Consider the following 14891-nt stretch of genomic DNA (forward strand, 5'->3'; position numbering starts at 1 on the left):
AAAAAAAAAAAAAAAAAAAAAAAAAAAAAAAAAAAAAAAAACTACAAGCTTTTTCTTTGCTTCTTCATTCACGTTCGACTGCACGCATACACAAATTATAATTCGCCATGGCGCCATCAACATCCTTATTCGCGCTGCGAGCCACTGCCACTACCAATAATACCACCGTCAGCGACTCCCAACAAAATGGCAGCAGCAGCAATGACTCCACAACACTGGTCCTCATCGCCATCATAGTCGGCCTCGTTGCCCTGATCGCCATCTCCGTATTTGTCATCCTCAGGATGCTACGCCTCCGGGAAAGACGACGGACACAACAACAACAACAACGCCAGTACGGACAGGATGGCAAGCACCTCGTGTACGATGAAACCGGCCACCTGTCGCCATATCTGCACGCGGCGCCTTCGCAACAGCGCAAGCTCAGCAAGCTCAGCGACGCGGACAGGCGGTCTTGGAGCGAGCACGTCCAGCAGGAGCAGCGCGCCATGATGATCCGCAAGTCGCTGGCCAGCCGGTCCGCAGAGTTCCACGGCGGTCGTCGGCACCACTCTGACAGCGTGTCGTCCAGCGGCAGCGGCAGCGGCAGCAGCTTCATAGAGCCGTCTTTGGCAGCGTCGCGGCCGGCGACCTCGTCTGAGCCCATGTCGGCCGCAGCACACAGCAATTCGGGTGTTGGGGTTGAGCAGGAAAAGGACGGAGAAGAAGAGCAGTGCTTCCGCAAGGGCGGGCTTCGCAACGATTGGAAGGCGTTCGAGGCGCAGATGCACCTTGACAAGTCGCTGTCGCGAGAGACGCACCCAGCTGCTGCGGGTAGGGGGTTGTGAATCGCATACAGTTAGTTGTATATACATGCCTTTGGTCAAGTAATAATTGACACTGCCCAGTTGGAAGACAAATGTGCATGTTCGCGTCCAAGCCTGACATACTTTCCTTGTCCGATCATTCTACAAGTACGTATCAGCTTGATCGAGTTTCAAGGACTTGTCGCTGTCAATTTCCCAAATGGGAGTTAACAACACAGTACAACAGTATAACAGTCGACATAGCAGGGCATTCCACTATCAGTCGGTGGGTCTACAAACGGGACGGCGGCTAGTGGCGGCCACTGATGACCATCACACCATCACACCAGAAACCCACTTGCTTGCGCGAGCGCTTCCGTGCCTCAAAGATTCGCTTCCGTGACTCACTCAGGAATCACAGATACGAAAGGTCGAGCAAAGCCCAGAGTAGACTGTCTGATATACCGAACATGTGCACCTCGGCTGCTACTCACCGGTGGTCACCACCACCACCACAGTGGGCTGGTAGCTCAGTGGTAGAGCGAGAGATTGCAGTGCATCCGCGATTATCTCTAGGTCTCGTGTTCGATCCACGATCGGCCCTTTTTTGACTTTTTTTTTGTTTGTTATAATTACTCGTAGCGCCCAACAGTTTCACCGGCGCTTCACGGGACACGTAGACCATTACGTCCCCGTCTCCGCCCGCCATGGCAATGTGTCTCTGACCCGTACCAGGCAGTTGAGTGGTTCCTGGAACGTCCATAAATGGTAGTGGTGAGTGTATACAAAGGAATAGGTATAGACTGTCCAAGGCCTATATATTAAAGAGATTCAAGATGCTCGTTCGCTAGATAAAGATGTGGGGATGGGAGGGGGAAGCAGGCATCTTGGTGAGGGTGGGCATTTGACCCATCCAAATGCGCGTCGCATGTAACCAGAGGGCCGGTATCACTATCAAAAGCATCATGTAGAAACTCAGACCTGAACAGAAAGGTAGGCTGCATTAAGGAAAGGATTTGATACCATGCAGTCGGCGGCGATGAAAGTCCCAAGTAAGTGGTCATTGCGAAGACAGCAAGTAGAAACTAACAGTCTGTGCTCTAGACGCGTTTGACGCCGGGATGTGGGTCGCGCCCCGCAAAAAAGTGACATCTCTGCGCGCGACCGATTGATGGATTGATCTGAATGGCGACGCTGCAACTTTACCATCAAACTCCATTGGCATCAACCACAACCACAACCACCCCTGAAACCCATCCTCCAAAGAACCTTGAAGAAAAAAAACCACCCGAGAGCAAACGAAAACCCGACCACAAACACATTCGTCTCCTCATCGAGCATGGATTACCAGAACCGCGCCGGCTCCAAGTTCGGCGGCGGCGGCGTTGCCTCGCACAGCGCCACCAATGCCGACCGCCGGGAGCGCCTGCGCAAGCTGGCCCTCGAGCACATCGACCTGGACAAGGACCCGTACATCTTCAAGAACCACCTGGGCGCGTTCGAGTGCCGGCTGTGCCTGACGGTGCACCAAAACGACGGCTCCTACCTCGCGCACACGCAGGGCCGAAAACACCAGACCAACCTGGCGCGCCGCGCCGCGCAGGAGAAGCGCGACGGGAGGGACAAGAACATCGACCCGCAGACGGGCTTGCCGGTGGGCGTGGTGGGCGCCGGGTTCAGCGCGCTGGGGCTGGGCGGCGGCGGTCCGAGGAAGAACGCCGTCAAGATCGGGAGGCCCGGGTACAAGATCACAAAGATCCGGGATCCCGTCACCAGGGCCGAGGGCCTGCTGTTCCAGCTCCAGTTTCCCGACATATCGCCCGGCACGGTGCCAAAGTGGCAGGTCATGTCGGCGTTTAGCCAGCGCGTCGAGGAGCCCGACAGGAACTACCAGTATCTGCTCGTGGCGGCCGAGCCGTACGAGACGTGCGGCTTCAAGGTGCCGGCGCGGGAGCTCGACAAGCGCGAGGGCAAGATGTTTGAGTACTGGGACCCGGATGCCAAGGAGTACTGGTTCCAGGTCATGTTTATGACGGAGCGAGAAGAGCGGTTCAATGCCGCTCCGGGGTTTGGCGCGAGGGGTTGATGATGGCGAACCTTCACTTGTGAAAGTGCCTCATGTCATCCGAAATTGTAATGAATCAGGGCCTCAAGAGGCCACCGAGCAGGGTGGACTACTGCATCCACGTTTTTTTGGCTCATGTAAAAATAATGAATAAAATACCCACGGCAGTCTAACTCACCTCGCCATTGGCAATTCCCGATATTCTACATAGGTGGTCCTGGAGTTCTGGAAATTGGACGCCCAAGTCGGTTTCCAAATAAATTTCCTTGGCGATTGGTAAGCCACAAAGAAATGCTGACATGGTTGTTTGTCTGAGTCTCTATCTTTACTCGGATTTTTTCCAATTAGCACAAAGAGATATGTAAGGTACCGTGTACTGCCACTGCGCAGCCTTAGACATGCGCTCTGAGTCCATAGCCTTTTATCAGTCTTCCTGCTTTTCCAAGCCATGGCCCTAACGTCCAACTACCATCAGAGGTATTTGGCTGGATTCATGATGCAAGCCGGATCTTCGTATACACGGAGTTGATGGATGGCGTTGCTGAGCGAAGAGAAGTTTGCGAGCAACTATTGAGTATGATTTTGAGGCTCTAGGAGAAGATGACGGCCTGACAGATACATCGGTCTTGTATGGATTAAGAAATGGTTTCATGTGATGGGCCACCATATTAGCGGTATTACTGTCCCCCTAATTTACTAGAGTACTTGCGAATCATACAAATACCTTCCTGCAACCGGTTGAAAACGAAACAAACAAACAGCATCACAATGAGCACTATCATTACTGACGAAATAACAAAGAGCTACCGCGCATTTATATAAGCAAGTCAAAAGCAGAATACACCACAACTCCACAAAAAAAACTTGCAACTAAGCTTCAACAAAAAGAGGAAGCCTGCGTTTGCTAGCCAAGTTACGCCGGGCGATTTGAGATGTAAAGGTAGGCCTCCTCCCCAACTCACCAAGATTAGGAGCCGGCCGGGGGACAGAGACCGACGTAGAAGATCCCGCCGACGCGGACGTGTCCACGCGCTGCAACGGGTGCGGCGGCTGCGGCGACGTCGAGATGCCGCCTGTTAGGCCCTTTTCGAGGACGGACAGGGTATTACCCCGCTGCAATCCCTTGTTGCCCGGCCGACTATTCCAGGCGCCGCCGGACAGGGCGTTGCTTGACCCGCCCGGCGGCGACGAGGAACCCTGTGAGCTCGGGGGTCGGCCGCCCTGCGCCTGGCTCGTCGCCGTGTTCAACGCCTGCGGGGACGCAGCGATATCGGGCGGCTGTCCTGTCGTCAGCGCCTTGTTGAGCGAGTCCGCCAGGACGTCTAGTTGTCCCGTGTACTTTTTGAATATGTCGGCTTTTTCATTTGCCTTGGATTTTACTGCCATGGCGTTTCGTCTCTTTACTCCAAGCAAGTAGAGACGCGCTTCCGAATCTCTGAGATATCCCAGCAGTTTCTGGTTCTGTTCCACTCCCGGATTTGACTCCATGCATTTAATTACCTTGACGATGTCCTCTTCGCTAGATTTCCAGATGGCATCGTAGTCTGGCGGAGGTTCGACTTTGGATATCTTTTGTTGTTGTTTTTTCACACAGATAAAAAGTCAGCGATACTAAACCAAAAAAAAAAAAAAAAAAACTAGAGGCTTTTGCAGACGACATCATACTCTTGGAGTTGCCCAAGCTGCAAGCAAGTCAGTGCAGGCTTTCACAGCAATCAAACCTGCGCCCGTGACGAAGTCAATAACAGGTCCATCGAGGGGTGCGGGCTCGGGTGCAGGCTCAGGAGCGGGTCTGGGCATGGGCGCGCTCATGACCGAGCCCAGCGTCAAGCCCCAGACTGCGAACACCTTGAGCCGCATTTCGATTGCTGGCTTAATTGTATATCTCAAGCGCTGGCCCCGGATTGCTGTTGGTGATATGACTCCACACTGCAGCCGATGGAGGTAGTGCCAAGATCACCAGGTGGGCCCCAAAGCAGATGTTGCCGAAGAAGAAGGATGTTTTTGGAGAAAAAGAGGAGATAATGTTCTTGACCAAATCGATCATGGTGAAGCCAGGAAGGAACTGCGACTCTTATGTTTGTGCCACGAAGAGAAGCTTACTCTCTCACTAACCAAATACACCGTCCCGGCTTCCATGAGAGCCATTGTCCAGCCTGTCTGGCCCAAAAAAGGACTAGAATAAGCTTAGTCGTCCTGTCATATGCCAAGAGAATGGACATTTTACTAGATGCCAAGGAATACTTAATGTAATTAAGAAACGGCCCGCTAGGCTACATGAGTCTACGGTGTGACATTACGCCGAACTCCGACAAGGTGAAGGGCCTCTTTAGGGTGGGCCTTTGGGTTCTTGACCAGGATGGAAACTCCCCAGAAACAAAGGTCTTGAAGAATAAGGTCAGCATGTGGGACTGCGCCATAGATGTCAAGCCCCTGGAAGGCATTCCAGAACTTGCAAAGTTGATGGAGATTGGAGCAGGACGGTTATTGTTGTTGTTGTTGTTGTATGTACCGTAGTAAGCATCAGCCGAGATTAGCAGACCAAGCTTCACCTTGGCATACCTTGGTCAAAGTAATCGCATAGCGTAATTCTATGGCTTTAATTGTGCCAGGCAAACCTGGTCTACTTTTGGAGTCTTGACTCTCAACTTACCAGTCCAGAACATCTGTCAAAGGTGAAGAACTTGCATGTCCTCTTAACGAGAGTATACTCGCATTGCGGGAATAGCCCCTGTTCACCTATTACACTGCAGTCCCACGGGGGCTGAGCGCCTTTACCACCCACCATGTAAGCAACTTGGCACTCCAAAGCACTTTTAAAAGCCGACAGGGTGCAGACTGGCAAGCTATTACAAAGACAAAAAAAAAAAAAAAAAAAAAAAAAAAAGTGAGCAAAAATGCACACAATCACACTAGACCCATCAAATCTGCCAAAGGATGATGAACGTCTGATTACACCGCCACGCTCAGCCTCTTGGACGCGGCTAAGCGCCAAGCAACATATTGGTGTTTCTGTGATGCTGCTTTTTGACATCAAAAGAAGATGCAAAATCTCTTGGGGGATGCATCTGAAGAGAAGTCAAGGGGACTGTTTCTACCCACAAAATAGAGACAAAAACAGATCTGGCAATTGTCTTTGTCAGTCACATTCCCATGGTTTGTTAACCCAAACTAGGCTCATCCTCCTCTCCCTCTCAGCGGCAACACATAACATACTGAACGAAAATAAGATCACCAGTTCCCCAAGTTTCAACGAGCCAGAAAGGGAGATGCATTGAGCAGATACCCAGCAGCAAGATTAACAACATGCTTTCTCCGCATCTATTACCCGAGGAGAACACAAAAAACAAGTGGCCCTACGCCAGCTTTTGCCTTCAAACCGAAACAGCGCTTTCTCACAATGCTTTGGTTTTGAATCCTTCCTGCCGCCCCTTTTGCCGCCAACCGCACATCAGACAGCCGAGTACACACAACACGCATACAGGGCCAGACATGGCTCAAGAGTGAGGGTGAAAGATAACGCAACAAAAAAAGAAAACGACAACTGACAGGGGGTCGATTTTTTTTCTATCACCGGAAGTTATTGTCGAAACGCTTGAACGTATAACCAATGAAAGGCAAGCTCATCTCCACAGTCTCCTCGCGCACAGGCGCGCCGGTGGTTGCCTGCTGCTGCATCTGCTGTGCCCGCAGCACTGTCGCGTTGTCCGTCTGGTCAATCTCATCCGTCGGGAAGTAGGTCGTGTCAATGGCGGATGTAAGCCGGGGCTCGAACGGAGCCCTGATCCGTCGCAAGCCCTCGAACTCAACTCCGCGAAAAAAGGAGTGACTCTTGATCTCGTGTGCTCCGCCCCGCCCCAAGCGATTCTCCGTGTTGCAAATGAGACTAACAAGTGACAAGTCAGTAATGAGACGAGGTCCAAAAGGGAAGAAGATTACACAATCGAGCTTCTGCGTCTTGGCTGCCTTTGTATCACGTAAAAATCAGTTGATAACTCACCTCCTAATCAGGTTCTCTGCCTCGACGCCCAGCTGAATGTCGTCGGGAAAGTACAGACTTTGCCTCCAGTTGACAATCTTCCGATACGTGTCGTGGCTGTCCTCGGCACAGAACGGGGGCCAGCCGACCAAGCACTCAAACATGATGGTTCCCAGAGACCACCAATCACAGTCAAAGGTGTAACCGTGTCCGGTAAAGATCTCAGGTGCGATGTAATCAGGGGTACCAACAGTGGAGTAGGCCATTAGACGTCGCGACCTCCTCCAGTCGTTGATCTGCGCTCGGTTAGAGACGGTCAAGTTAATCTGGTCGATTGCGATCGAGTTGCGGTCACCACGGGGTCGGTTCGATTTGCCTTGCAGCAGCTGCTGGTAGTAGTTGTTATCATGCAGCTTGTGGAAGCCCGTCGAAAGACCAAAGTCAGTCAACTTTACGTGCCCTCCCCTGTCAAGCAAAATGTTGTCGGGTTTGATGTCACTAGAAACGAGTTAGTCGGGCAATATTCGAAGAGGTAGGCTGTACTCATGAGGACAATCATCCATTGCATGGTGCGGGTTCACTTACCGATGAATAAAGCCAAGCTTATGAACCGCTTCTATAGCGAGCACGATTTCTGCAATATAAAAGCGCGTGATATCCTCCGAAAAAATTTCGTACTTGATCAACATGGTCATAAGATCACCACCAGGCAAGAACTCCATAAGCATATATAGGAAGTTGGCGTCCTGGAAAGTGGTATACAGCTTGACGACCCAAGGGCTGTCCGACTCGGCAAGAATATCTCGTTCGGCACGCACGTGGGCAAGCTGGTCCTTTTTGAACATCTCCGTTTTGATCAGAGATTTCATGGCGTAGACCTTGTTGTCCGACTTTTTCTGAACCAGCTTGACCTCACCAAACGCACCCTTGCCGATGATCTTGATGGTGTTGTAGTTCTCGGGCTTATCCTTGGTGCGCAGGAAGCGCAGGTATGAACCTTCTTTGCGCCCTCCGGTCGACCAAATCTGCTCCTTTCTAGATTGCGACTGGTTCGGTTCGGAGAGTTTGAGCTCCATCTCGCTCTGCCTATGGGTAGGATGGCGTCCAAATCAGCTGACAATCCTTTAAAAGAGTGGTGCCAGGCCATTGTCGCCTCGCATCCAACGAGTTGGCAGTGAACGAAATGGGTGACTGACCTTTGGTTGCGCTCCCTCGCGCGCTTGACACTGTCCTTGAAGAAATCGGCAGCAAGCTGTGCGCACTTCTTCTGGTTGTTGTTGGCACCCGGTCCATACTTGTCCGGGTTGCGCTCTGGGCCAGGCTGGAACTCGAGGGCGGGGTACTGCGCTGGCGCAGGTGGCATGGGCTGGCTATGGTAGCCTCCATATGGCTGCTGGCCAGGCGCACCGGCGGTTCGGGGACGTTGCGCAGGAGAAGGGCCACGCGAGCCGTAGGGGGCGCGGAGGTTCTGCTGGGAGAACTGATGTGCCAGTCCTACATTGGGATCATTAGTCCCTGGGGTGTTGGACCGGGGCTGGTAAATGTTACTCTGCTGCTGACCGCCGTACTCGGAGCCGTGCGATTGTTGGCTATGCGGGGGCTGGGCGGGATATTGAGCAGGGTACTGGTTCTGCGAAAAGTAGCCTTGGGGCGCATAACCCGTTGAGTATGGCTGGCTCTGCTGGGAAGAGGCGCCGCCCTGGCCAGAGGATGAAGGAGGTTGCTGGTTCGAGCCGGGGAAGACAGGTTGCGGGAAGGTCGAGGGCGTGGTAGGATAGGCTCCTCGATCGTTGAGTGAACCGCCTGGGCGCGGATGCGAGTTGTCGAAGTTGAGGTAGAGGCGGTTGCCTTGATTGTCCATATTTGCGGTGTTTATTTAGAATTGGAGATTTTTTTTTTTTGGAAGGGACAGGGTCGTTTTCGTATGGTATAGCACGGTTCAGATGCCTCGCTCGACTGCGGCTCTCATCTGAAGGCCAAGTCCTCGCCCAACTGGCGCCCACCGTTGATTTCCTGAAGCTAAGGCAAAAAAAAGAAATGCACTGCTTTCCTTGCCACCAGCACAGCATATAAGGGTGTGTAGGCAGAGCAGTGTCAATTTGAGAAAGGTGGTAAAGAAGGTAGGCAAAAGTCTCTCGAAGAAAGTCAAGTGCAGGGACAGTGCAGTGTCCAAATGGCGGGCAAATCGGGGCGGTTGGCGATTGGATTGGCTCGGTAGGGGTTGTAGTGGGGTGGAAAGGGGGGAAAAGTGGCCGTCGGCTGCTGTGTCGTGTCAAGGGCGGGCTCGCGGTGAGGGTCAGTCCCCTCTATCCCTTGCTTGGCTTCCTGTCTGACTTGGTTGTGTTTCCGTGACAGGGACTGGAATTGGTGGAAGGGATAATATCACTTTGTACAGTACGAATCAGACTGGAAGGGCTGGCTTCTAGAATGTTTTTGGCACCGGCCATGCAATTCTCGTCGGGTCAGTGCAGCAAGCAACGGCAAGTGGCAGCAGCGGCCGCAGGTAGGTGCACGTTGTAATTTTGGTACGTCTGGGGTTGGATGAACGTGCTGAGCGCAGGAAAGAAGAAGAAAAAGAAGAGACGATCTGCTGCTCTGCTCCCAATTGGACTTTCTTGGAAATACTGCTGAAACCGAAAAAGGGTCCGACTGGCGGCATACCAAAGAGTGGAGAGGTTCTGCCTCCGCGTAGCAGTTAGTTCTTGGTTCTCGTCTGTTGGAGTGTGGTTGTCGACAGGGATCTAATTCCATGTGCGGTATCTCAGGGCGGTAAAGAGATGAGGGGCACACTACAGCAGCTCCTGCGACGGCGGCCTTGGCCCTCCACGATTGGCAGCCGCCGACTTTCAAGGTCCAGGCCACTATGGCAGCAAGAGGGGTCAACCTTGCAGACCGTTTGCTGCGATGCAGTACTGTATGTTGTATCCGTATAGCAACTGCATCTATTTTATGACATCCTGCATTGATAGTAACAGCATCAGGGTGATCATACTTTATAAAAATGCCTTTTAGTTGTTGGTAGATATCGATCGTTGGACCTGACAACTCTGGACATACGGGAGGAATAGGGGTATTTTATCTAATTCAAACAAGAGAAGAGAAGAAAAGATGAAAGAGACCGCGGTTCGACCAACATCAAATCACGAAATCTCCGTCCACAAGCTTAATATTCTTCGTGCACCATGCAATTTTTGGGAATGGTACGTGAGACAAGGCACATGCCAAACTTCAAGTATTGATCAAGATCATTTCTATCGTAAACTCAATCTAACCAAATGCTAAGGCAGCTCTCATCAGCCGACCGTTGGACGTAGTCGATATCACATGCATGGTTCAGAAAATACAACAGCAATTCCTGTGCCTGCCGGAAGCCGACCAGATGGATGTCAATATGTTCTACGCGGCAACATAGGAGAAAAAGAATAAAACCAATTTAACCCGGTTGGTCTCAAGATGCAACATGCACAACGAAACGTGGTCTAGACCCACAGGTAAAAAATGACTGTCCAATGGCAAGCTAAGATGTCGATCATGCAAGCTCCACGGCTTATCTGGAGGCTTATCGCACACCAAAGCTCATCCCTGATGATGGAATTTTTTGGACGACCTTAGTTTGCAAGTCTGTATCCTGAGGTATCTCGTCGCCATACAATTCCGCGTGTCGAGCGCTGTATTTCCTGAACATCAAGCAGCCTAGCAGTGCAGCTGCTTTCTCCACCGGCAGCAATGGCTTCAACGCAAAAGCCGCCAGAGGTATGTTGATCGACAACCTACCAACAAGTACACAAACAAACCAGCCAAGCATTGCCTGCCTTGCTGACTAGCTCTGCCTATACTCTCAGCGCAACCGCGCCTTGCGGATGCTCGGGCTCCCCGCCCTGCCCAAGAAGCTGCCGTCCCGCAACTGGATGATCTTCTGGACCGTCTCCACGACCCTCAGCGCCGCAATAATCTACGACCGCCGAGAGAAGCGCCGCGCCACGGCCCGGTGGGCCCGCGCAGTCTCGCACATCGCCAAGGAGCCCGTCGGGAGCCCCAGCGAGATGCCGCGCCGCCTGACCGTCTACCTCGAGTCACCGCCAGGCGACGGCTTCCGCGTCGCGCAGGACCACTTTGTCGAGTACGTCAAGCCCATCCTGGCCGCCAGCGGGTTGGACTGGGAGTTTGTCCAGGGTAGGATGCAGGGCGACGTGCGGGCCGTCGTGGCCGAGCAGATTCGCCGCAGGAGGAGGGCGGCTGGTGAGGTCGCACCCGAGACGCCCGATGGTTTGCCGGAGCAGAAGTCGGAGCCGACGACCGAGGAGATCGTTGAGGAGATGCGCAAGAAGTCTGGCGTCAGGGAGTTTGCCGGCGTCCGGGGCGATATCGTCGTGGGGCGCCACACGTGGAAGGAATACATCCGCGGCCTACACGAGGGATGGTTGGGACCTCTAGTGGCGCCGCCTGAGCCACCAAAGCCTGTTGCTGCTCAGATAGAGGAGGGCAAGGAGGCAGAAGAGAAGAAGAGCGAAGAGAGCAAGCCGAAACGACCACCACAACCGAAGCCGTACAACACGCCGGAGCAATATTCATCTTCTGAGCTCAGCCCACACGTCCCAGCCGAGCTTACTCCATCGGTCCCGATCCATTTCCCTCATCTCCTTGGCTTCCTCGGCACGCCGACCCGTTTTGTGCGCTTCCTGAACCGGAGGCAAACGGCGGATGAGATTGGCGCCGAGGTCGCAGCCGCCTGTCTGGCCACGTACCGCGAGTGGAAGTCTGAAGATGAGATCAAGGAGTCCCTCGAGTCTGCAGAGAAGGACTGGGTCAAGAGCGTGTGGAAGGCTGATAAGGGCGAAGAGGAGAGTGGTGCCCAGCAACCGCCCAAGGAAAAGGTCTGGGTCAACCCTATTGTCCTGGACCCAAGGATCCGGACCAGGATGCGGCGCTTCGAGCTGACGCCTGATGATGAGGCTCGGGCGCGGCAGATTGTCGTCCCCGAGGAAGAAATTGAGGGCTGGATAAAGAGCCACCTGAGGCAAGCCTGGCGGTGGGGTGCTCGGCAGTTTCAAGGCGACGGCAAGAAGATACCCAATGTTGGCAATCTGGACGGTTAATTGCCACCAGTGGCTGCCCCTGACCATGTCATCTTGTGGTTGCGTATATCGCAATTGCCTTGGGCATCCAGCTTTGGCTGTCCATCCTGGCGTCTTCTGTACAACATGTGTATTTGTTCCTGTTGACTGCATGTATAAACGGGTGGGAAAATATGCAACTGGCTCCTAAACTGTATACAAGATGTAATGATCTCCTCTTTTTCTTTTTAGTTGCTAGCGATGAGTTTATTAGGCTTTTTGCATAGATCCTTAGACTACTAATCCGAATCGTCATCTGAACCGTAAGCCACCAAGCCCAAGTTTGGTTTTGGTTGTGAATTTGTGACAGGAGTCTCAGCCTGAACCGGAGGAACCGTCTTATCACCAGCAGCCGGCTTCTCTCCACTCTTTGCCGGACCATCAACACTCTCCACCTTCTCCGACGCGACGTCACCGGCCCCGGGATCCTTCTTCTCCGCACCCTGCTCCGTCTTGCGCCTGACGACACCCTTCAGACCTCTCAGCCCGCCGCCGTCGTCCTTCCTCCTCCGCTTCCTCGCGCCCGCCCCGGTGCCAAAGCTCCAGTCTTCTTTGTCCCCGTCACCACCGTCCTCCTCAGCGCCGCCGTCGCCGCCACCGTCTTTGCTCTTGAGCTGCTGTAGCTCCCTGAACCTGTCCAGGCCCTCCTCGACCTCCTTCCTCGTGCGCTCCTCCTCGGCCCGCTTGGACGCCGCGACCTCGTCCAAGAACTCAATCTCGTCCTCGTCCAGCGCGCGGAACTGGTTCTTGATCTTGTTCGCCTCCTCAAACGCAGCCTGTTTCGCCGCTGTATTATTTGTCGTTGTTTTTTTGCCCAAAGACCCCGTAGCGGGGTCCACCCTCGCTCCGTTGTCAGTTGTTCATGTTACCACGAGTAGAGCCAGGCAGGCTATGTATTGGTGACTTTCAAAGAGAAGAAAAAAAAAAAAAAAAAAAAAAAGCATACCCTTGTTCGCCTGCAAGATAGCAAAAAGACTCGGCTCTGCACCCTCCTCGGCGATCCTCCTAGCCTCCTCCTCCCTCCGCTTCCGCTGCTCGTCCAGCTCCCGACTGACGGCAGACCACTCCTGCTTCCGACTGCTGCCCGCCTCCCCGCCTTGTTGCTGATGCTGGTCGTCGGCGCTCACCACCTCGCCCGTCGCGGCGTCGATCGCCCCGGCCGAGACGAACCGGGACATTCTGTTTTTGTGGGGCGGAGGTTGGCGCTTCGTGACAGCGTTTGCCCTTGGTACACCTCTATCGCCCCTTTTTCCAGCGTTTGTCAAGCACACCCCCAAGTGACCAGGTCAACCCACCGGATGGCAAAGACGGGAGATGCCTCGCGGGGTTTGCCTTCGTGTCTTTTTTCTTTTTTTTAATCAAATTTTGCTTCCCTGCACGGGACAGATTCCTTTGCTGGATATATTTGCTGGATTTCGTAGTCGAACACGAAAATATTAGGTTGTGCTGTCAGCCGAGGGACTTAAGAAGGATAAAGTCCAATATTTGCCTGGGATGATAGCTTCATCAGGCCGCAGACAAAAACACAAGAGCTTGGTTGTGCACTGTATTCAACACTGTGACACAACCCAATCATACTCATCAAGGTAGCTCATTACCAGGTACCGTGTTTTGTCGAGGACGAGAACAGCCATGGCACATCAATTATTTGCAAAGAACACATCGGAATTGGACGCCTCATTCCCATCACCAGTTATCTATCGATACCTACAGAATCATCGAACTAACTCATTCAATATTCACATCTGATCAAAAAGTCAGGTGCGAGACGGACTGGTGACCATGGCAACCAACAACAATAAGCGCACAAATCAATCATTATTGCACGGGAGGAAGGTGAGAAGAAAAATTCAAGGTGGGTGATGATAATCATGTTTTGTTTATATTATCTTGTTTACTTCCATTTTTTGTTGTTATATGACTTTGCCAGTTTTGTGCCTTTGCGTTCCCAACAACCAACCCACCCTCCAAGCAACAAAGGAAAAAAAAAAAAAAGATAAATATAATGTCCACTCCGCGACTCCACGCAAGGCTGAACACCTAGATTCAGTTGCCTGCAGACAACTATTAATCCCGCTCATCTCTTGCATGCGAATGAATCTGGAGAGAAAGAATATAAAAAAAAAAAAAAAATAGAAGAGCAAGAAACAATGTGTCTCCACTCAAGGTTCCTTCTCTTCATGACTTTCCCACAATTGGGATGGCCGTTCTATGAACTTCGCTGATAGCACAAACTTTTCGTAATCTCATATCATAGCGGAGCGCCCCAAGGAATGAGAGACAAAGTGAAAGAAAATGCAAAAGAAAAATATGATGGAGAAGATCAAAGCTGGACGAAAAAAAGCGCCTTCAATCTTGGCACACTTATATAAACTGAAATCCCGCTTCCCATGAAACCAAAAAAAAAGACCGAACAACAAGGGGGAATTTGAAATGTGAAAAAGTCAGAAAAAGAAGCAGTTGTCAATCAATCCCAAGCAATCCCACAAACCATTTCTAGAATTATCAACTCCGTATGGAAAAAAAGAATGAGCAAAATAGAAACCCCAGACTTGAGTTCCGAATCTCTGCCCAGGTAACCGGCATCTAATGTGCAGACCTTGGGTGTTATCCCTATGTCGTACGGACGACAGGCGTGAACAAAAAAGGCAGATCCGATCGGTGAGTGCAGAGCTCGGAAGCTTGTTCGTAAGTAGTACAAAGCGAAGTGAAGTACTCTGCGTGAGGTCTGAAAATCGTCTTCGTTTCCGTGTGATATCGTATGCAGCAAGGCAGAGACGTTCACACCCGTGGGTAGACTCTTTGATGTGCCTCATTCCAGAGGCAAAACTGGCGATTGTCGAGCGAAGACCCAAGGTCTCTACACAATCGGATGTCCAATGCCATGTCTTGTGCCCGACAGCATTGGCTCTGAGACTTGTGCACGAGTTCATGTCGACTTCTTGTGA

The 14891-nt window shown here is 52.2% G+C and overlaps 6 protein-coding genes across 6 annotated transcripts in view; 3 read left to right on the top strand and 3 right to left on the bottom strand.

Moving 5' to 3' along the window:
• Nucleotides 1–827, top strand: part of PpBr36_07849 (uncharacterized protein) — a gene marked incomplete at both ends in the record, with an annotated part of 3956 nt that extends 3129 nt beyond the window's left edge. Inside the window, one exon of the mRNA XM_029894983.1 lies at nucleotides 142–827. Coding sequence (XP_029748946.1) covers nucleotides 142–827 — 686 coding nt within the window. The remainder of the gene's footprint in view (nucleotides 1–141) is intronic.
• A 1297-nt stretch (nucleotides 828–2124) lies between these two features.
• On the top strand, nucleotides 2125–2871 carry PpBr36_07850 (uncharacterized protein; the record flags this gene model as incomplete). Its single annotated transcript, XM_029894984.1, has 1 exon — nucleotides 2125–2871. One exon carries the CDS (start codon nucleotides 2125–2127, stop codon nucleotides 2869–2871), a length of 747 nt encoding a protein of 248 aa, XP_029748840.1.
• An 849-nt stretch (nucleotides 2872–3720) lies between these two features.
• Nucleotides 3721–4710, bottom strand: PpBr36_07851 (uncharacterized protein; the record flags this gene model as incomplete). The annotated part of the gene is made up of 3 exons (XM_029894985.1): nucleotides 3721–3725; nucleotides 3813–4419; nucleotides 4516–4710. 3 exons carry the CDS (start codon nucleotides 4708–4710, stop codon nucleotides 3721–3723), a joined length of 807 nt encoding a protein of 268 aa, XP_029748842.1.
• A 1710-nt stretch (nucleotides 4711–6420) lies between these two features.
• Nucleotides 6421–8690, bottom strand: PpBr36_07852 (uncharacterized protein; the record flags this gene model as incomplete). Its single annotated transcript, XM_029894986.1, has 4 exons — nucleotides 6421–6736; nucleotides 6851–7327; nucleotides 7415–7915; nucleotides 8026–8690. 4 exons carry the CDS (start codon nucleotides 8688–8690, stop codon nucleotides 6421–6423), a joined length of 1959 nt encoding a protein of 652 aa, XP_029748843.1.
• Nucleotides 8691–10555: 1865 nt separating this feature from the next.
• On the top strand, nucleotides 10556–11925 carry PpBr36_07853 (uncharacterized protein; the record flags this gene model as incomplete). The annotated part of the gene is made up of 2 exons (XM_029894987.1): nucleotides 10556–10582; nucleotides 10672–11925. 2 exons carry the CDS (start codon nucleotides 10556–10558, stop codon nucleotides 11923–11925), a joined length of 1281 nt encoding a protein of 426 aa, XP_029748844.1.
• Nucleotides 11926–12182: 257 nt separating this feature from the next.
• PpBr36_07854 (uncharacterized protein) lies at nucleotides 12183–13121 on the bottom strand (the record flags this gene model as incomplete). Its single annotated transcript, XM_029894988.1, has 2 exons — nucleotides 12183–12730; nucleotides 12890–13121. The coding sequence occupies 2 exons, from the start codon at nucleotides 13119–13121 to the stop codon at nucleotides 12183–12185; spliced, it is 780 nt and encodes a 259-aa protein (XP_029748845.1).
• Nucleotides 13122–14891: the final 1770 nt, after the last annotated feature.

This window comes from Pyricularia pennisetigena, chromosome 1 (genome assembly GCF_004337985.1).
Source record: "Pyricularia pennisetigena strain Br36 chromosome 1, whole genome shotgun sequence".
In the NCBI taxonomy this organism is placed as follows: domain Eukaryota; kingdom Fungi; phylum Ascomycota; class Sordariomycetes; order Magnaporthales; family Pyriculariaceae; genus Pyricularia; species Pyricularia pennisetigena.